At 55.0% G+C, this 22,255-nt stretch overlaps 1 protein-coding gene across 1 annotated transcript in view; it reads right to left on the minus strand.

The window, feature by feature from the left end:
* Positions 1 to 225: 225 nt before the first annotated feature.
* RADIL (Rap associating with DIL domain) overlaps positions 226 to 22,255 on the minus strand; it is a gene marked incomplete at both ends in the record, with an annotated part of 103,555 nt that continues 81,525 nt past the window's right edge. The window contains 11 exon segments of the mRNA XM_084249134.1: positions 226 to 331; positions 800 to 939; positions 1,286 to 1,425; positions 2,113 to 2,410; positions 2,600 to 2,811; positions 3,914 to 4,064; positions 8,738 to 8,910; positions 9,563 to 9,800; positions 11,101 to 11,213; positions 15,070 to 15,230; positions 21,312 to 21,349. Of these exon segments, the coding sequence (XP_084105260.1) occupies positions 226 to 331; positions 800 to 939; positions 1,286 to 1,425; positions 2,113 to 2,410; positions 2,600 to 2,811; positions 3,914 to 4,064; positions 8,738 to 8,910; positions 9,563 to 9,800; positions 11,101 to 11,213; positions 15,070 to 15,230; positions 21,312 to 21,349 (1,770 nt within the window).

The raw sequence follows: 22,255 nt of genomic DNA on the forward strand, positions 1-22,255 counted from the left end.
GGCCCAGGTACCACACTCACTAAGGTTATGAAAGACAGTTTATTGAATCTAGACTTCTCCAGTAAAGTCTTCAAACATAAAAGCTCTGTAACAAACATCACAACTTAGTGTTATCTGTCATATAAATAAAATATACACTAAGATGTACATTATGCACAGGTGAGGGATGGACCCACATGGCACAGCCTGGTGGAAGGTGGCAGGCCCTGGGCATGGGTGTCCACTCTAGGGAGGGGGCGTGCGGAAGCGGATTTTCTTGGCTGTTTCCACATCAGACTTGGCGACCAGGAAGCGCATCTTCTTTCCCCCATGTCGGATCAAATCCACGGCTCTGAAACCCAGGAATGGGAGGAGGATGGGGGACAGGAGTCCTCAGTGAGGATGGGCACAGCCTCCTGAGGTGCCTGGGTGGCCTCAGCTTTGACACAGGCAGGGCCCCAACCCTCTACCCCCAGTCTGTGGTGGATGGGGCTGTGCGAGGGCCTGGCCATCAATGCCTGCCGGCCTCCCTCCCTCCCTCCAGGAAGGGGCACAGGCCACACAGAATCGGGGTGGGAGTCAGCACCCGAGTACCCCATGCCGAGACAGCATGAGGGACAGAGCCAAGAGGTAGAGCCTGAGGGGGTTGGTTTGTCCACAGAAGCCAAATGGAGGGATGTGGGGGGCAGTTCAGGGCCTCCACTTTCTCCTCCCTGAAATGAGTCACTCACAGGAGGCTTGCCCTGCAGGTGCCCTGGCCGTGGGCCGACCCTGACAGCTTCCCCAGCATAGGCCGAGCGGGCGCTGGGAGGGGGCATACCTCAGGTAGCTGACGCCTGTCAGGCTGCTGCCGTTCACCTCCAGGATGCGGTCTCCCAGTGAGAGCCGGCCATCGGCTGCAGCCGGGCTGCCCGGAAGCAGGGTCTGGATGTAGAGCCCCGGGATGCCCAGGGGTGTGTGCTGGGGAGAGGCAGAGGCCTCAGCACCTGGGACATGGTGCTAAGCGAGGACCCCATCCCAAGACCTGGCCTGGCCCGGGCTGGGCTCATGGATATGGTCACCAAGAGATCTGCAATAACAGTGCTGCCCCCCACCACTGTCCCCACAGGCCCAGACACCCCGAGGTCTGAGGATGGAGCTGGAAGCAGCTGCCACACAGGGCCCTTCTCTCAAATTCCACAGAGAAGCCCCCGCCTCTCATCCTAAACCCTCAATAGGCCTCCTCCCCTCCCCGACCCCTCCCTCTTAACCCCATGAGCTGTGGGCCTCCCTGCACAGGAAGGCCAGGGGCAGCTTGCAGACTCACCATCCCATCGATCAGGCCCATCCCCAGCCCAGAGGGACCTCGCTGCAGCTCCACCGTGAAGACAGAGCAGAAGTCCTCAGTGTTGGAGGTGACACTGGAGGGGGCCAGAGGGGGCTCATCCATGGGGGCTGCACAGTCTCCTGGGGGGTGACAGAAGGGGGGAGCCGTCAGGGCTATGCCTTTGTCTTGATTCTGCCCATGAAGCTGGTGTCACACCTGTGCCCGGAGTCAAGCATCCAGGGAGCACCACCGCCTGCTTCTCCAGACGGCAAAATGCTCTGGAAGCTCCAGCAAGATGCCTACCCAGGACCAGAGTTGGGGTGTGACACTGCTAAGTGCCTGAGCCCCTGGCCTGTGCTGCCCAGGATGCTGGGCCTCTCAGGGTGGCTGATTCCAGGGGGCTGAGAAGTGGGCTTTGCTCAGGCTTCCTCAACCGCCCCCACATGGCCTGTTCCCTCCCGGCCTGTCCCGGGCCCCTGGCCACTGCACTGAACCTCTGGCCCACCCCTGCTCATGGGTGGCCCCCCACCCTGGCCCCCAATCCGGCATGGAGCTGGCGGGGAGCAGGTGCTCACAGGCCACCTGAGACACACCCCCCCCCCCCATGCGGCCAATATTCAGAATGTCTCCAGGCTGCCGGGCCCCGGGCGGTTCAGCTGCCCAGCCGAGCCCCCGCCCTCCTTCCAGGTGTCCAGGGCCGCGAGCACTCCCCGCAGGGCTGACAGTCCAGGTCAAACATGTCACCAGGACCCTATGGGGACCCCCCTAAAGGACACCGGCAGGGGTCGGGGCAGGGGGGCCGGCGAGAGCCTGAGGACTGTCCTCACCTTCTGGAGTGGTGCCCCGGGGGCTGCTCCTCCTGCCTTCTAGCAGGGCGTTCCCAAGGGTGCCGCTCGGTTCTGGCCAGTCAGCGCCACCTGGCTCGAGGTCAAGGGGGGTGCTGGGAGGCGTGAGCATGTATGAGGGGTCCAAGTGCAGGGGGCCAGCCTGGGAACCCCCACGGCACCCGCGGCCAGGCGGCTGTCCTGCGGGACCCTGTGCCCGGGGAGCGCCCAGAAGAGGAAGAGCCCTAGCCGGGGCAGCTTCCCGGGCCTCCAGGGGTCCTTCAGGGATGGAGGGTCGGCCCTGGGGAGGGAGGGGAGAAAGGTCAAGGCCAGTTCTCTGACAGGGCAGAGAACCCAGCCTGCTGCAGCCTCTGCCTGGGGTGCGAGAACCCCAGGGTAACAGGAGCTCTCCCTCCAGCTCCCCCCAGAAGCAGCAGGTGATGCCGTGCCTGTGCCCACCCAGGCACCACCCAGGTATAACCACAGCCACAGGCATGGAGCTCGGCTCAGGTACCTCTTGGCACTCAGGCTGGGGCGGCCTGCAGGGGCTGGGCTTGCTCCGCAGGCTCCAGAGGAAGTGGCGGACATACAGGAGGTGCTGGTAGATGCCGTCGTCCAGGCAGTCCGCATCCAGGTCCACCTGGAAGCCCTCGCTCGGCAGCACGATGGGGGGCGGGTTCTCATAGGACTCCAGGACATCCTCTGCGGGCGGGGAAGAGCTGGCATGACTGGCCTGGCCAGGATGGGATCCAGGCCCGGGTGACTGACCCAAACCAGGCTCTGATTCCTTCTGACCCTCAGGATGAGGCCCAAGCGTCCTCAGAGAACAAGCTCCCGTGTCTGAAGCTCTTTTTGCCCTGCTAAATGGCCCTCTTCTGCCCACTGCCTGCCCACCACACTCAGCTTGAACGTCCGCACCTGAAGCCACACCTGTTCCTCCAGGGGCTCCTGTGGCCCAGGCCCTGTGCGCGCATGTATCACCCAGATCTGCCCACCAGGAACATGAGCACCTCCCAGGGACAGCAGGACAGACCGGCACGTTCTCCGCTCCAGGCACAGAGCCAGCCATGCTGAGGGCCCCAGAAATGGGCAAGTAAATGGGAAGAAGCAGGTGGCATCCCACGGCGGCGGGGGGACAAAAGACAGTGCAGGAAGCTCTACTGCTACCTGGATCTTCTGTCATCCTTTAATTTCTGGGGGGTTGGTAGTATAACAGACGATACAACAGTGTAATGCAATGAGGAATGTGTCTGATTCATAAAGTATACACACGTGTGTACATGCAGCCACATGCATGGACGAGTGTGCGCACATGTATCCATGTGGATGTACAGAATATACGTATGAATGTGTGTGCATGCGCGTTGGGCATATATCCACATGTGCGGGTGCGTGGGTGTGTTTGCACACATATATCTGCATGAGAGTGGGCGTGGCATGGTGTGGCGTGTTGTGCTCAGGAACGTTCCCAGTCAGGTTTCAAGATGGCACCCCACTGGAGACATTGCTCTCTTCCTGGTGGGTCCAGCACTAGGTGAGCCCCAAGCCTGAGGCTCTGTGGGAGCTGAGGGGGACCTTCAATCTGAGCCTGGACCTTGGAAATTGGGCAGCATGAACTGTGGGCTCTTTGATCCCCAGATAGGGAGGCTCCAAATCCCAGGTTGGGGGGCAGGGCAGGGCAGGGCCCCCAAGAAGGAAGATGGCCCAGGGCAATACGCCTCCTCCAGGGAAGTCCTGGGGGGAGGGACCTCTGTCCCCACCAAGGTCCACTGGGCCTTTCCTCCTGCCCAAGGAGGGCTCTCACCTGACTTGAAGGCGTCGGGGCTGTCCTGAGCACCCGGCTCCCAGGCACTCATGGGGCCCATGGCCGAGGCCAGCTGGTACTGAGTCAGCAGTCGGTGCAGCTGCGCTGGGCTCAGGGCAGGGAATGTGGCCCGCAGGGTTGCCCAGCTCATCTGAGTGACAAGAAGGAGCTCAGGTCAGAGGTCCCCGCTGGCACCCCAGAAGGATGCCTCTGAGTGCTCTGGGCACAGCAGGGTGTCAGGACTTCCCAGCGACACCCACGACACACAGGGAGGTCAGTAAGGGGACTGCCCTGCCCGGGCCACAGGGCCACAGACTGGCACCCAGGGCCAGCGCTGCATGGGGCAACTGCTCCCGGGAAGTGCTTTGTCCTCTGAACCTCCCCATGGCACAGCCCTCTGTGCCAGTGCCTGGGAAGCGGGAAAGACTAACAGGCAAATGGGGGACAGGAAATTGTATTCCTGCCTCAAACCGTGAAGCGGGGTACAGGCACACCTGGCCTCCCTGAGGTGGCACCCGAGGCCAGCCCTCTGAGCCCTGCACGGGGGAGACTTCATCAGCCCGCGGCTAAGGAAAAGGGAGGACTCGGGGCAACATGAAAGCTGTGTGGGCTCCCCCCCCACCCGGGGCCTCCGCTCCTCATGCGGGGATCCCCACTCCTTTCCTGTTTTCTGGAAGCCCTTGCCCCAGCTCTCTGGGCTCAGTGCCTCATTCCTGAGAAGCCGCGCCTCCGGGAGCTCCCGGGAGCTGGGTGCGGGGCGGGAGGCTGTGCGGGCGGCGGGGATGCTGCGTGGTTCCCCGTGGTTCCCCGAGAGCGGCTCCCTGGCCAGGCTCCGGCCTGAGGCAGGCTCGGAATTTGGAAGGCGGCTCCTGTCTGCCCCGGAGAGGTCTGTTTTGCGGGCTCGTCTTCAGGATGTCTCGACTCACTCTCGGGAAGACTGTGCTGCCCGCCATGTCCTGGAATTCTCTGCCGCGCCGGGCAAGGCCTTCGGCTGCCGGGCTCGTCCACGGTGCATTTCACACCAGCCGCTCAGGCGGCGCCGGTCCGGGCCGCCTCGGCTCATCTTCACTGCGCCCGGTCCTCCCCGCCCTGGACGCCTGCTGTTCGATGGACCTGTACATTTTCCTGTCCTTCTTCCTCTTGCTCTTTCCGTCTGGCTTGATATTATGGCCAGCACCAAGGCTGGGGCTGGGGCTTCAGTGTCCAAACGAAGGACCAAATCTCCTGTCTTAGGGCTCTGAGCGGGGGCGGGAGAGGGGGGCGCTGTAGCAGCCCCAGCCCCAGAAGCCAACGCTGGTTCAGGAGAGCTGTTGGTTCACCCAGAAGGGGTGCTTTTTATTTTTTCGGATCCTAGAAACCCTATTTCCCTCCCATTTCTATCGCTTTCTGGGCCTGGTGTCGGGAGGGAGCCAGCAGCGGGGCTCTGACCGTGCAGCCCAGGAGGGCCCCTGCTCTGCTTTCTGGGATCTTCCTGACTTTATCTTCCCCCCCTGCTAGCAGATTTTTCATCTCTGCAGTCAGGCTTTCAATTTCCAAGAATTCTTTTTGTTCTCTTATTTATAGAATCCTGTTATTTAATGGATACTATAGCCTCGCTTATCTTTATGATGAAATAAAGTCTTTTTAAAAGCTTCTTCTTCCTGAACGTCCCTTCCTGCACTTCCCGTTTCAAGGGGGTTGGCAAACTGTGGCTGAGGCCTGCTTTGATCGGCTCCTCGAGCTGAGAATGGCTTTCACATTTTTAAGAGTTTTTTTTTTAAAGAATTTGGGACAGAGACTATTTGTGGCCTTTTACAAAAAAAGTGTGCTGACCCCTGATCTGCATCCTCCAGCTTCACTCCCCCCATCCCGCTCTCTCGTGAGCTTCTTTTTTTTTTTTTTACAGGCATGTTTTACTTATTTATTAGTTTGTTTGTTTTGTTTATACATGCACTGGGTACAGTCAGAAGCGCGGGAGGGCGAGAGAATCCAGAAGGACCGGAGCAGCCGGGGAGCAGCCGGGGAGCAGCCGGGGAGCAGCCGGGGAGCAGCCGGGGAGCAGCCGGGGAGCAAACCGGCGCCGCAGAGGCCGCGGGCAGCTTCGCAACCCAGCGCTCAACCGCTGCGCCACCGGGAAGGCCCTCTCGTGAGCTTCTTTAGGGCTGGCTGTTCACTCCTCCACAGCGGAGCTGGAAGTCTGCCCTGCAAAGCTGCTTGGCCCCACAGGGCTACCTGGCTGGTTCCCTGCAGAGCCCCAGTCAGCATCCCCCACCCCACCCCACCCCCATCTCTGGCAGCCACCTCAGGGGCCTGGTGTCAGGTTGAGATTCTCCTCCCCTCGGAGACCCTTTGTTTTATATGGGCTCTAAAAATAACCCCAGCTGAGGCAGACAGAGAGGAGGGGTCACGGTGTGGGGTGGGGCTGGGGAGAGGCGGGCTGAGAACCCAGGGCTTCTTCCCTTTTGCACACTTTCAGGGCTGACATATGACAAACACAGAAAACCACACACGCCCCAGTACACAGCCGATCGCGTTCACCAAGTGCCCACATGCCGCCCTGGACAGACCCAAGTGCACACAGCAGCGCCTCAGAACCCCTCGGGTCCCCTGTGTCAGGGCAGCTGGGAGCCTGGGGGGGTCGTAGGGATCTAACACCTGCTCCCTGCACTGAGCTCAGCTTCCTCTGTGGCTGCCTGTGACAGTGGCGGGCTAGTCCCCCCCGCTGTGCCCACGGCCTGGTAATAAGCGGCCACGCTTTATCCAAGACTCCGTGGGTAAACTGGGCGGCGCCCTGGAGGGCCATCCCTGCCTGCTGTTGCAAAACACACACTGCTCTTCTCTCCCCCACCCCCAGGTGCCCAGGGCAGAGGCCACCGCCCCCAACCCTTGGTGCTGGCTTCTCTCCTTTCCACCACCCCCGCGTCTGGTGCTGAAGACCGCCTTTCTCCATGATTAATGAAGTTGCTCGGCTTTCACGCGTAACCTTCGTTCTTATAATCTCAAGCTAAATCCCAAGCTAAATCCCAAGCTAAATCTCACATTTTGGTAACAAGGCTGAGCAGGCATTTTAAAGCAAGATGAGGTTTGCGCATATCAGTTTCTGAAAGAATCCGGGTGTTAATGGTATTTCTTCCTGTAACATAATTTCACCATCAGTCCATGAGGACCTTGAATCTTCTTTGTGGGAGGGTTTTTAAATACATTAGATTTCTTCAAAAGACATCGGACTATCTAGATTTTCTAAATACTCTTTTATCGGTTTTAATAAGTTTAATTGTTTCATCTACATTATCCAAGTTATCAGCATAAAGCTGGCTCTAAGCTCCTCTCCTCTTAGTAGTTTTTGCCCTGAGAGCTGAGGTTATCCCCTTCTCACGCTTCACACTGGCAATCTGTATTTTCCCACTCGTACTAAGCTGAGCAAAGAGCCACTCCTGGCTCTACTGCTGTAAATAAACTTGTATCCAGTTGTTCCGATCATTTTTTCAAAGAACCAACCCCTGACATTTTTCTTTTCCTTACCATCTCTGTTTGTTCACTGTCTCACTGAGTTCTGCTCTTCTCAATGACTTCCTCCCACTTCCTCACTTTTACTTGCAATTCTTTTTCTTGCGTCACAAACATCATTCCTAGTCTGCTTTATTTTTTAGTTTACTCATTTGCAGTGAGAACTTTTCCTCTTAGCACTACCTTCTGATGCATCTTCACAGCTTTTGATGCATCTTCACGGTCACTGACCACCTTGACCGGAAGAGGCTGAGGAGAGTGGGGAATGGGTGTTTGGCTTTAAAACTAAGCAAAAAGCTCTGAAAGGCAGAGTAGAGTTGATGGTGGTCTCACAAGGCCTGGGAGACAAAGATTAGAGATCAGGACCCCTGAGGGGGTAGACAGAGGCTCTTGGTGGCAGGATCTCTACCCTTCCTATCCTGAAACTTCAGGGTTTTAGCAAATATCTTGATGGGAACAGCACCACGCATGGCAGGACCCTCATGTACCTCAAGTTTGTCTCTCTAGCCTTTGAAATGGCCAAAGTGGCTCTGGTTTCTCTTTCCCCAGCTCTGGCTGCTAGACGGAGTCTGGATTCTTGGCCTTGCTCCAGTCCTGCTCTCAAGTAATGCAAATGCCGCTGGAAAAGCAGACCAGCTCCATGGTTCTCCCTCTGCAGCTCGCAACCCTGGTCCGGGGTGTCTTTACACAGGTGACTTTCATGCCGTCTGCTTTTGCAGCTGGGCTCGCCCAGAGCTATTGCAGCCACATGGGGCCCAAGCATAAGGGCTTTTCAAAGGATTTATCATGTTATTTCTCTGTCTTAACCCCCTCTTGGCCTTAACTTCCTGAAGTACCTGGAGTAGCAAGTCCTGAGCCTTTGGGAGGCTTCATAGAAACTGGGTGATCAGTCTCTTCCGGTCTGCAAGGCAGTCATTATTCACCCCTCTGCTCTTTGGCTTCCAAATGTTGTTTTACCTCCTCTATAGTTTGTGTATCTTCATGTTATTAAAAAGCATGCTTTGCTTTTGTTGAGTGATATTTTAGGAAAAAGCAAACTAAATTCATGTGCTTAATCTGCTATCCATACAGAAACTTCCCCCTTTTCTGAATTTTCTCTAGTGAATCCATGTTTCACTTTTATAATAAAAATAACTTTTTTTTAAAAGGCACTTGAGTGAGACATAAGATTCCCGATGTATGACAGATTCTTACTGTCTTGGGAGGGGGCAGCTGTTAAGCAGAGCAGCTCTCAAGTTCTCCGAGGCCTAGAAGCCAGGTCCACAGCTCAGGCCTGGCTTATAAGCAGGGGACCCAAGATCAACCACATGTAGGCCCCGCCCCCCTGGGCCCTCCTACCTGGACGAGCTGGGCACTAGGAGTGGCCAGCAGGTTGAGTGTACAGGAAAGTTTCTGGAAGAAGCACTCTGCAGCCTCCCCACAGCCAGCACTCCTTGTCCACTCGAGGAGCTGCTGCAGGCGGGCACAGGCCTGGACTCCTCTTGGCCAGTGGAAGCAACTCAGAGAGGGGCCTGGCAGGAGAGAGGGGAAGCTGAGTGTGATGTTCAGGAAGCTCTTTGTCACCCAGGTGTGCTGCCCATCCTCCCCCAGAGGGAGCCAGATCCCGGCTGTACCCAAGGCCGGCCCTCCCCCACTACTGGGTGCCTATCTGGGTGAGGTGGGGGGCACAGGAGGTGGAAGGCGGAGGTGGCAGGACAAGCGGCTGCGACAGTCACTGAACCTCAAGTGCAAAAGTACTGCTCCAGGTCTACAGTGACACCCCCTTGTTCCCACCCCTCCCTGTGGACCCCACCCCAGCCTGGGAAATCCATGAGTGAGATGTATGTGTTACGGGGCTGTCCCACTCTGATCTTACAGTCCTGCACCCCAGTAACACCCCTGGGCACCTGGGCAGATGGAAAAATTTGGCAGCAAAGAGGGCGGGCAACAGGATTGAAGGTCAGGTCGCTTTCCTAAGCCTGTTCCAACCACGGTACCAGTGCACTGTGGGCTGTGGCTGGATACAAGGCACCAGCTCATCTCCATGATGTTCCCACAGGGACACCTCCTGGGCAGCTCTTCCTACCCGCCCCCCATGTGTTTGGACCCTCTTTGACCAGATGCCCTGCCAGGGCAGGAGCTGGCCATTTTCTGCAGAAGGGATTCTCAGCCCCAGGCCCTCACCTTTGTCCAGAAGCTGGTTGAAGAGCAGAGTGCTGGAGAAGAAGAAGAGGTAGGCCAGCACCTGGGAGGCGATCTCGGGGTGCACCTGGAACTGTTGCAAGAGGTCCAGAGCGACCTGGTAGACTGACACAACGCGGCGCAGCTCCTCAGGCAGCTGGGGGGATGAGCACCAGCTCCCCCGGAGCTCCATCTGGAAAGGGGGGCACTCCAGCAGGGCCGGGAGGCAGACGTACAGGGACTGTGGTGAGAGGAGACACTGGCCGTTGGCAGGCAGCCTCTTCAGCCGGACCACCCACGTGCCTGTCCACCGGGCCGCAGCCATTCCACATGAGCAGTGAGTCCTGGGGGCGGGGGCAGCTAAAGGTTGCTGCGGTGCACAGTGCACAGTGCAAGGCTCAGTGATGCTCCCCCCTTAAACGGCAGATAATACTGGGTGGGGGAGGAGAGAGGCTCCAGCAAAGTCTGAAAACACCCCAGTGGGTCTTGAAGGAGAAGGTTCATCCCTCTTGTTTTATCAGGAGAGCTTTACTGGACAGGGAGGGTGGTGGGAGGCTCCACCACCCAGAGTGAGCCTTTAAGCAGAGCTTAGCAGGCACAGCAACCTAAGGGCAGCGGCACCAATCTGGTGCCAAAGTCCCTAAAGGGTCTTTGCTGGTGGCAGAACAGCCATACCCAGAATCTTCTCAGGGTTCACAGGCATCAACAGTTGCTTTCTGGAAACAAGCAGAGGTGTCACCTCCAAGAGGAGTCCTGTGGCCACTGCACCTCGAGGTGACCCTAAGATGTCAGGTCAAGGGCAGTGTGTGCCTCCTTTGGGACCCCAGGGAATATGTGAGCACATGGGTGGGGGCTCCTTCTTTTTCAGCCAAGATCCAACCTCAGAATGGCTCTCCACACAGGACTCCAAGCAGCCAGGCTTAACTACCCACAGAGCTGCTGTCTCTAACCGACTGAACTCCGTGCAAAGCAAACAGGGAATCATTTTCTTTTTCTCCAATCACCCCCAGCCCTCTTCTTTCCCGATGGAGAGCAGCCCCAGAACAGCCCAGGGATTTCACAACCCCCGCAACATCCATGTGAGTTCACACCTAGTCTCAGCAAGTTCCCCAGCTCCTCCTCGGGTGGGGTCTAGGCCTTGGGGCCCACCTCCCCTCCACCCTCCCTCCTGCCCCCCCACCCCCGTGCTGGGGGGAGTGTGTCTCCCCCCTACCTGGCTGTTCTAACACCTTCTCTGGTCATCACAATGGCCTCGAGGGCCTGTCCCTCAGGGCCACCTCCCCCATCACCCCCACTTCCCGGAAATGGGTCACTGGTATGACTCTTCCCTGCTGACGAGAGAGTGAGGCTCAGGCGCTTCCTGGGAGCACCCGAGCACAGCCATACCACAGGCTGGAGGGGGTCCCAGCTCCTCTCACTCACTCGCACCCTGCCCGCCTCTATTCCAGGCCTGACCGCTGCTAAGTTCTGAGTCCTAAGACTCGATTTCCCCAAGGACTCCCGAAGGGAGCCGTAAGCACACACCTGACCCGCCGCCGTACCTTGGAGACGTAGTACACGCACTGCTGAAAGGCATACAGGATGACCTCCTCCAGCACCGCCATGGCCTCCTCGCTGGCCGTGAGGGTGCAGGAGAACAGGGACTCCTTCGAGCCTGCAGGAAACAGCAACGTAGCCAGTGACTGTGGGGCAGACCAGGCCTGGGCGTACAGGCATGAACCTTCCGGGCCAGCCGAGAGCTCAAACACCCCCAGCCTCAGTGCCATTGTGCAACTCTCCCATCTTGCATTTGGAAAATGTGATCATCCAAAGTCACAGAGCAGCCTGGGCTCCCGCAGCCTGCCCACCACACCTCAGCCAGGGGTCCCAAGATGCTGGATGAAGTGCCCAGGGCAGGGAGCTTCCAGGCATTTCCAAGCACGTGGGCTCTGGATATATGTCCTCAGAACCAGCTGCCCCAGACACAGCACATTCGGAGTCAGCTGCCCCAGCACTTCTCACTCAGGACCCAGGCCAAGGAGCCAGTCATTTGTGGCATCATGGCGTGTCTCCAAGAAGAGAGAAGCCAAATCACCTTTGCCCCATTCTCCTCCCAGCACTGTGTCAGCACGGGGCAGAAACCCAGCCTCCCAACAGCTGCATGGAGGAAGCCCTGCTCTGTGCGGGGGGCACTGGGAACAAGATGCCTGGTGTGTGGCCTCCCCAGACTGGGGGTGGGGGTGCATCTGCTGAGGGGTGGGAAGGAGGGAGAGATGTCAGTGGACCCCAGGGGATTCCTTCCCTCTGGGAGTGTTTGCTGTAAAGACGACAGGCCAAACCAGCAACAGGGTTCCCAAGGCCAGAGGCCCCCAAAGGGGCACAACCATTGCCGGTGGGCATTCCAGAAAATGGGTGCATCTGCTGTCACAGTGATTGGGGGGGTCTAACCAGCACTTAGGGAAAGGGAAGGCACACAGGACACCCCGCCTTTGTCCTTTCCTCTCACAAATCCTCATTTCTCCATCACAAGGAGCTGGAGGCAGCTGGCCACGGCATGATGTGTCTAGCGTAGTCAGACATGGCCTTGGCCTGAGCTAAGTCTCAGACCCTCCCGCTGCAGTCTCTTGAAGGAGCCACTTGGGCCACACTGCTCGGGAATCTCCTTTCAGGGCTGGAGGGTGGCACAGGATGGGCTGAGACTTTCTGAGCACTAAGACGGCCCCGCAGGAGCACAGGGGCCCAGCGTGGCCGGCCTCCAGACAACCGGCAGGACGCACACCACATGTGAGCATCTGGGCACACTGTGCACCGCACCTCCATCTTGCTGCTCATCGTGTGTCTCCTTCAAGGGCTCGGGGCTCTCCTGTCTCTCAGCCCAGAGCCTCCCAGGGGTTCACTCCCCAAGAACCCACCTACCCTGGGAGCCGGAGGCCTGCCCAACCTCCCTGGTATCCTCCCCAGATCCATGGGTCTCATTTGGGTTGGGTGGGGGCCTGGCTGCTCCTTGCAGCCTCACTTTTGGGGGGAGGCAAGTCAGGCGCCTGAGGGGCCCTGGGTCTGAGGGGAAGGAGGTGTCTAACAGGTTGCTGGGTGTGGGCTGGCTGTTCCCTTGCCAGCTGCAATACCCCTTTCTTCTGGAAGGCTCCAGGTCTACAGAGAAATCAAGGCTGGCCTCACAACCAAGGGAAGCTGGTGGGAAAGGGACAAGAAACTGGCTCCAAAGCCTTCAGTGGGCCATGGCCAGGGGCAAGGCCCAGGCCTTCAGGCTGTCCATGTGCCGGCTTGTCTGAGCAAGCAGACCTGCACCCTCCTGTGTGTGTGTGGGGGGTGGGGGGGAGGAAGGGAGGTCGCAGGGATTCCACAAAGCAAAACCACACCAGGCTCCCTGCATATGCCACATGGGTCTCCAAGATACCATTTCAAAGCCACGTGGAATACTTGCATTGGCTGTCGAGCTCTACTGGGGCGCCCACTCAGGCCTCCCAGAGGGTTACGGGAGTGCAGCCACCCCTCCCGCATGCTCTGGGGCCTGAGGGGCTCAGGGCTGCCCCTGTGGCACCTGAGCACCCCTCCAGGCTGCCCCTGTGGCACCTTAGCACCCCTCCCTCAAATCTACAGGCACAGTGCAGAGCTGCCAAGACTCACAGGACAATCGTAAATGGGTTACCCCCACACACGCACCCACCACCGCCATGGGCCGAACGTCTGTCTGCCCGTGTGAATCAGGCCTCCTGGGTATGAGCTTCGGATAAAAAAGATTGTTTGGGGAATGAAAATGGCAATTTTTCCAGCTTTCAGGACATGACATCTCTGCTTTTAGAATTCTTCCCACAGATATTTCCTGCTGAAGGTCAGGAGGCCGGAACACTGAAGTGACCTTGCCTTTGCCCTCTGCTTGATATTTTCCCTCCACGTCTCCAGTACTCGGGACATTACTTAGGACATTCAGATCGTGTGGCGTCCTGTCTGCGTGGTCCCCGGCTGTGAGTGTGCTCTCGCTGCACCAGCACTGAGCAGTCAAACCACAAATGGGCCCCAGACCAAAACTAACTTCCTCCCAAGACCAGACAGCAGCTCCACTCACCCCCAGCCCCAACCCAAGCAGCCTGACCAGGTGCCCTCCCGGACACAGCCAGCAGGCCAGGAGGCCGTGGGCCCAGGACTGCAGCCTCCCCCCATAGTAGTCTGAACAAGGTCAGAGCAGGAGGCCTCTGCAGGCCTCGGAAACGCTGTGTCCAGCGGCCATGCGGGGTCAGTCTCTAGCTGACTGCTGTCCTCTGAGCAGAAGAGTTTCCCACCATCACCCAACTCCTGACATCTTGCTCAGAAAGAAGACACGTGTTTGAGACAGGCAGAGACAGGAGCAGTTCCTCAACTCAGGACCTGCTGAGCTGGCTGCCAGGTCGGCCCCCAGCCTTGGGGAGCAAGTGGAGTTTGAGGCCTGGCAGGGAGGGAGAGTGGAGCCTTAGGTGCTGGACTCCAGGAGCTCCAGGCACAAGGCCCTGAGCTGCAGGAGCAAGGGGCCTTGGAGACTGACTCTGGAGCCAAAGTCTGTGCACATTCAGGGGAGACAGGGAACGGGACTGCCTCAGATCCGGCATCGGGGACAGAGAGTGGTGTTCCAACCTGGAAAATACAACCAATGCCTTTCACAAAGTCCACCCAGAGAACAAAGGATGGAGGGGACAGGCCAGCAGGCCCAGAATGCCCACTGGGCCACAGCAGATCCCAGCACCTCAGGCTGACTGCCCGCCTCCAGGGAGGTGAGACACTGGGCAGCCTCTGCAGACCTGGCACACAGGGGAGCCTCGGCTGCACCCTGTCCTGCCTGCGCAGCTCCCCTCCAGCTCTGAGTGGGACTCCCAGTGCCATCCGGACTTCCACTGGCAGGACAGCCAAGTCATGTTGCTCAGGATCCCCGATGGCTTCGGGAGCAGGCTGGGACGAAGCCGAAGTCCCACAGAAAGGAAGGAAATGAGTGGTTTTGTATCTGCCACATGGCAAGATTTTGAGGGGCCTGAACCAAGCTCACCCACCCAGCTTCAAGTACCCAGCTGTGACATCCTGACCCACCACAGGAGGGTTCTGCTGCTCCTACCTGGCTCAGTCCAGGACCGACCAGGCCTCTCCTACCCTGCGCAGCCCTCAGCAGAAACACACCAGCTAAAATCCCAGTGGGGCCTCAGGACCAGGAAAATGCCACTTTCTCCACAAAGTCCTCCCTCCCAGACTGCTCCAGTCAGAATCACTCTCTCCCGTAGAGTTTTCTGTGCACTGTGCACTGTATTTCATAATTCTAAGATGCTCATGGACACTGAAGTCACATGGATTGTACATATATGTTTAAATTTTTCCAGCTCTCAGCAACAGATCTCTGTGAAATAGTGGAGCATCTTGAGAGGGATGCTGGCCGACACACCCCTCTGTCTACTGTCCTCACATCCAGGCCTCCATCAAAACTTCACATCCCTGTTCCAGTGACCTCTCCCCAAGATGGCAAGGAGGCCCCCGCTCATGGGCACCAGCCATACCTGTGACGTCCAGCTCCTCTTCCAGGCTCTGCATGTAGAGTGGGCACTTCTGCTGGATGAAGTACAGCAGCTCCACAGAGTTGGACATCCAGAAGAGAATGTGCTGCAGGTCGGGCACCAGGCCAGCCATGTTGACGCTGGCCAGGGAGATGGGCTCCTGGCTACCAAGACAGAAAGACCGAGTGACATCCGGACCACTGCCCCGCTCATCTCCACGGCACACTGTCCAACCACACCCCTCCAGCCTACCGCCTCAGGCTGGGACATTAAATACAGGAACAGACCTGCCCCTGACACCTGCCAGCCTGCCAGCCAGGAGCGCATCTCCTGCAAAGCTCATTGGGAAGCTGCCACAGCCATCAGTGAGAGACTCAGGGAAATCAACTCTCTTCTTTGTGGAGATCAGAGTAAAGCAGCTATGAATGTTAAAGATAGAGTGTACCCTAATATGTATGCATGCATGGGAGGGAGAATACCTTGGTTGTTGGAACAAGAAACATGAATTTAATGTCTGTTTCAAAAGAACAGGAGATATGAGTTTCAGTGGATTCAGACATAATTAACAGAGGAACTAAACACCAACATAACTATTTGGGAGGAGCCCAGGCAAGATTAACTAAATGCTACCTCCTACAGCAGGAGGTCAGGAGATGATGTCTAAAGTCCATGAATCAAAGGATGGCCACCAAGGCCTTTTCTTTGAAGATTTAGAGGTAGTTCTAAGAAATGTCAAAAATAGAGCAATTGGAGGTTGCCTCTGAGGTCTGTATGGAGTCAGGGTTGGAGATGGGTCAGTTTCCATCACAAATTCTGCACTGTTTGATTCATTCACCAAGGCAGTGTATGTGTCTCCTGGTTAGTGAGAAAGAGCCACCAGGGACCAGGCACAGAACTGGGTCCTTCCCCTCATCACACCCCTGAGGGTCGGCCCCCCCAGGTGGCGGTGGCCCGGTGCTGCTCCTCCCTCCCAGGCCAGCTCTCTTTCTAGGCACAATGGCGAAGTCAGGGTCCCCTGCTCCCTGAATGGCAGGCTCCAAGGTCAGACAGGCCTCCACTGAGAGGGGATCTCCCTGACCCCCTTCTCCTGTGCCTTTCATGCAGTGGTTCCTGGGGTCCAGGATCAAGTGTCTGAGTCACCGATGTGCATGAAGCTCCCTGGTACTGTCCCACATCACCTCTTGAGAAGTTGTGGTGGATATGGTAGGACTGGCCAAGCTGCAGAAAATTCCTCCATTTAAAACACCATCATGCTTTTCTGGCCACCGCCACCCACTGGCAGTCAGCGCTGGAGCAGGCTGTGCTGGAGACAACCATGCTGAGAGTGTTTGGGCCCTGGGGCTCCAGCACCCCAGGTGCTGTCTTCAGAATGGACACTTACGGCTGGTAAGCAGAGATCCGTTGTGAAGCAAATCAAACCACCCAGATGTGACTTGGGTATGCCTGGGGGTGCCATCCAGCCGGCTGTGGCCAGTACACAGTCCCAGGAAGCCCTCACTGCTTGTGCTTCTTACTGGGGGTTCTTTTTTTTTTTAAGATTTATTTATGCATACAAGAACTGGGGTACAGGCCAGAGGTGTGGGGGAGTGAAAGGATTCACTAGAGACAGAGCAGAGAACAGAACAGGCAGGCTGACTGAAATACACCACTGAGGGGAGCAGTGGGTGAGACAGGAGAGGTCTGCTGTGCCATGTGGGTAGCTCCATGGCCGGCCAGGGATCAAACTCATGCTGCAGTGGCTGCTGATAGCTTCACAGTGCTGAGACTTAACCCCTTGTACCACCAGGGAGGCCCCCTTGCAGGGGTTTCTGAGGCAGGCCAGGTGATTGCAAGGGCAGCACTCCCAGGCCAGCAAGAGCAGACTCTTTAATCCCTTCCAGCAGCTCAGGAAGCTGGTGTCAGTGACCTCACAGTGACATCATGCCAGGGCTCCTGGGGGGATCAGGCCCACTGGGGCCGTACAGGTGGGAGGCTTGTGAGGAAGCAACTGGGAGGGCTGAGGTCCTGCAGGCTCTCTTTCTCTTTTGGGACCTGTAGTTGTGTTGTTCTCAGTGATGTGACTTCACTTTTGCACACAGTGTGATCCCACTCTCTGCTTCTGGGGAGCAAAGGACTGTCGGGCCCTGCCTCCTTGTTTTATTGCGAAGCAGATCTGTAGCCCACCCACTCGTGTCACAGGGCTCAAAGTCCTGTTCTCCACACTGGCTTGAATTACACAGATATATGCATACAGCATAAATAATTTATGTCATTAAAAAAGGATTAATCTGGCTCTTCGGAACTTAATTCTATTTTGTTTTCAACATGTATTGCCCTTCTCATTTCAGCCAGAACTCAAAGGGACAGAGACTTTTCCTGAAAAATAAACTGCCAGCTGGAGTTTCGGTGTCAAATCCAGTGAGGTCAGCAGCAAGTACAGACAGCTGCCAGCCCCCACCACACAGCGGGCCACAGACAAGGTGCCGGGCCTGTCCCTCCTCCAGGCAAGCAGTGAGTGGGATGACAGTTTCATGGATCTGACACCAAAGGCACAAGCAAAAATAGACAAATGGGACAACCTCAAACGACAAAGTTTACACAGCAAGGAAACCATCAGTTGAGTGAAGAGGCAACTGACAGAACAGGAGGAAATATTTGCAAACCATTCATCAGATAAGTTCCAAAATATGTAAGGAACTCCTACAGCTCAAAAGCAAAAAACTAATAACCTAATTTTAAAAGAAGTTGAGGACCTGAAGACAGTTTTCCAAAGAAGACATACAAACGTCCGATACACATGAAAAGGTGTTCAACATCACTAGTCATCAGGGAGATGCAAACCCAAACCACGGTGAGTATCTTTCATGCCTTCAGGATGGCTATTATTAAAAAGATGAAAGTTAACAGGTGCTAGCAGGGATAGGGAAAAACTGGAACCCCAAATTGCACTACTGGGAATGCAAAATGGTACAGTCACTGTGGAAAACAGTACAGAGGGGCCTAAAAAATAAAAAGTAGAACTACCACATGATTTAGCCACTCCACTTCTGGGTATTTATCCTACAGAATTGAAAGCAGGATCACCAGGAGATGGCTGCACCCCCATATTCACCACAGCACTACTCACAATAGCCAGGAGAGGAAACAAACTAAATGCCCATCAACAGGTGAATGGTAAGAGATGAGTATTATTCAGCTTTTAAAAAGGAGCTTCTGCAGTATGCAGACGTTATGCTAAGTGAAATAGGCCAGTCACACGAGACGTACGGTCCCACTTATATGAGACCCTAACATAGTCACACTCAAGGAATCAGAGGTTGCCGTGGACTGGGGGGAGGGGATTGGGGAATTGTTAATCACTGAGCATAACATTTTAATTGTGCAAGATGAACAACTTCTAGAGATCTACTGTGTGATGGGCCTGCAGTTACACCACACTGTACACTTAACCCAAGGGTGGATCTCATGTTAAATGTTCTTACCACAGTAAAATACAGTAAAATAAAAGTAACTCAAATCAGTGAAGCCCTGATACAAAGTTCCTTTTATAAAAGTCCATTAAGGAAGCAATAGTACTGAAAACAAAATTAACGTGTTTTTAAAGCTAATGAAAATGAAAAGCAATTAAAAATATTTTCAGAATTCATGAATCAAAGAAGAAATTAAAATAGAAATTTTGCATGAATAAGGAAGTAGTAAAGAGGTAAGTGGAATAAAAATCAAAGAAAAAGTAAAAAGGAATAGTAAATCTTCTAAACAAGTAATAACCAACAAATCCCTGGGAAGGTTAGTCCACAGGGGGTGAAAGAGAAAAGAGAGAAGCACAACAGCAATTGAACAGGGGGTGATACTGCAAATATCTTAGAGATGAAAAAAGCCGTAAGAGACTATAACAAATAACTTTAGTCCAGTAACTTTGCAACTATATGTAATCAATAATTTCCTAGAAGGCAAAAAGCACCAAAATCAACACAAGAGGAAACAGAAAGCTAAATAAACCAAAGATCATTCAAGAAATGGAAGCAGCCAAGGTCCCTGTCCCCACTTGCACTGGCCCAGGGGTTCCCACAGGTTACTGAGTGAGTCTCTGAGGTCCAGAGTCCAAGTGATTCAGAGAATGAACACGGACCAGGCTGCTCAGTTCCTTTTCTGTGAACCTTGTCATTTGAATCAGACAAAACAATTGATACCAAAAATATTAACACACAGCCAATTTTACTTAAGAATTCAGAGGGGGGCTTCCCTTTTGGCCTAGGGGTTAAGCCTCAGCACTATCACCACTACAGCCTGAGTTCAATCCCCGGCCGGGGAGCTGACCCACATGGCGCAGCAGACCTCACGTGTCTCCCCACCGTTCCCCTCAGCAGTGTACTTCAGTCAGTCTGCCTGTTCTGCTCCCAACCCTGACTCTGATGAATCCTCTCACCCCCCACATCTCTGGACTACACCCCAGTTCTTCTACTAAAAAAAAAAAAAAAAAAGATTATTTAAAAAAAAAAAAGAATTCGGATGGGAAAATCCTAATTGAAATGTCAACAAGCATGCCTTACCATGCTTTAAAAAAAAAAAAAAAACAAAACACTAGCCACGAACGGCTTCATTTCAGGAATTCAATCATGGTCCAAAAGACCTACTAACATAGTACCCACATCCACAGATTCACAGAAAAAGAAATACATAATGATCACTGCTGCAGAAAAAGCATTTAGTCAAACTCATCGGCCACTGGAAATTTTAAAAGAGCCACAGAGCAGGAAGATCTGAAGTAAATGGGACAAAGTGTTAATGAAGTTAAATTCAGGTGTGCGTTCACAGGTGATTGATAGATTTTGTAATTTTCTGTATATTGGAAGTGATTCATACATTAAAACAAAAGTGCTTTCCCTGGGGAAGGGCATGCAGCTATTCTTAGGCCCCAACAATGCAAGTTCTGGAAAGCAGAACGCGCTTATAACTATTGAAGGGGGCCTGGGCTCTTCCTGTCACCGTGGGCTTGGGCTTCAGGGGGGCAGAGAGGCTGTCTGCACCTCACACTGAAGGAGCCAGGCTGGGCCTTCCTCATCAGCACAGTTCTCAGGTCTCTCTTGGCTTCCTGGAAGGAGCTGGGAGTCAGGGGCAGACGGCTGGGAGAGAGGGAACTCTACGGCCCACTTGCAGCCTGGTAGGACAATCGGAGATGCCCAGCTCCATGCTCCAGACCCAGGCTCCTGTCCTCTGGGCCTCTAGTTCCAGTCTTTAAAGCAGAAGAATAACAAAGCTTCCTCCTGTTTCCCTTACAGGGCAGTAGGGGAAGCAGCTATGATGACACACTTGATTGATGCGCGTCTGCATGAGGCGTGAACTGGAATGAAGGAGCCACTATGGGCCATGTGTGACTTAAGGCCGGGTGCCTCCCTGGCGCTGGGCAGTGACCACCGCCTTCAACTTGGAGCATCGCCACCTTTGGTGTGTACTTACACAGGATGGCTTAGCTGCATGAACTTGTCTCCTCCACTTCGCTGCCATTATGCCCTGATAAACCACCCCACACACACACTGAAAACACCCTAAGTCAAATATGCAGTTAATACACCTAAGCTACGAATGCCACAATGGAGTCTTCTAGGAAGAGTGTATCATTTTCAAGCCACTGTGAGTCAAAGCATCCTAAGTGGAACCCCGTGAGCCCGGGGCTGTCCATGCAGCTCATCAGATGGCTTTTCCGAGCACTCTTTTGGCTCAGTATTGCTTTGGATTCGGTGACATTGATGAACAGGTGGCTCATTCCCTGCCACTGGACACATGCAGTAGCCTCCAGATTTTGCGTCGAGGGAGGTATTTCCCCTCGGTGTCCACCCAAGTGGGAGGCGGTCACAGGATATGCGAGTCTTCATGGTTAAAGCCAGGGCTTCCAGGGCCCCTGCAGCAGCGCATTAAGAGTGGAAATGGTGCTGTCTATAAAACAGATGGCAGGGAGCTGGAATACCACACTCCCTCCACCAGGACCTGAATGTCTTCCTAAAGAAGTAGGAGCAGTTTCACAGGATTTGGGGGTGAGGGGACAAAAGGAGGAGGCTGTGGAGGAGCTCTCACCCTCACTCTCAAGGATGTTCTGGAGAGGTCGCCCCAACACCGAGCTTCCCAGAAAATTGACTACAGAAGAGGAAAAGGCCGCTCTGCGAGGAGAGGACAATTTGGTGGAACCCGGAGCTGCCCCCATCCCGGCCCCACGGGAAGGTCTAGAGGGAGCCACCGCCTAAGGGGCGGGTACAGTGACACATACTTACAGGTGCGCCTGCTTCTCCGCCAGTTCTTTGGTTTTCTCCTACAATCAGAAAGGGGGGGGGGCAAACATGAGAAAAACAGGATACCACCAGGTATGTTCAGTGAGAATAGTGTCAAGTTCATGTCACACCATCCCCATAAAAACAAGGCCTGTGGCTGCTGACATCCTGTGCTCTCGGGCTGTTTACTCTAAGCCGTGTTGGAAAGAACAGCTTTCCATGCGCTACAGCTATCTTCCCGCGCCATTACTAAGGGTGAGCCACATACTTCCGACAACAGGGCTATTTCACAACCGTCTAGCTTACATAACAACCAACCATTTTAGATCCACTAGGGCAGGTCAAACATCTTACAAACGCCAGCACGAAGATTCCACTAGCACGCATTGTTATGCTTGACACCCACACGTTCAAAGGCCCCGGTGATAATGAGTTGAATATGTGCTTGAATATTTACAAATATATTTAAATGTCACAACAGAGAAGACGCAGGGTTAGCCAACATTTCCTGTCACTTTTAATCAAGAGGTGATTCCTGCTTTAGTAGCAAGGTGTTTTCTGGCTACGCACAGCCCTGACAGTGGCTCTATTACTTGTTCTGAGATGCGCACAATTACCTAAACATTTGATGAGAAGTCCGAGGACAGGGGAGTGGAGAGAAAGCCCAGGATCACTTATGGGGGTTCTAGAGGGTCTGGCTGGGGGTTGTCAGTCCACCAAGAGGGAAGCACAGACTTGACCTTGGGGAAGGAAGTCAATGCTATGAGCATCAGTTTCCATGCCTGAGAATAGGGGACAAAGCTAATCCCGGGGGGGGGGGGGGGGGGGGCTTTATGGGAAAGCTGCTCTGGCTGGAACCTGTTTCTCCACCTCCTACCCCACCCCCTCTACCACCATGCCCCTCAGTCCCTCTTTCCTCAGTTTCCTCAACTGTGATATGGGACATA

The sequence above is a fragment of the Talpa europaea genome (genome assembly GCF_964194135.1).
Source record: "Talpa europaea genome assembly, chromosome: 12".
NCBI lineage: Eukaryota > Metazoa > Chordata > Mammalia > Eulipotyphla > Talpidae > Talpa > Talpa europaea.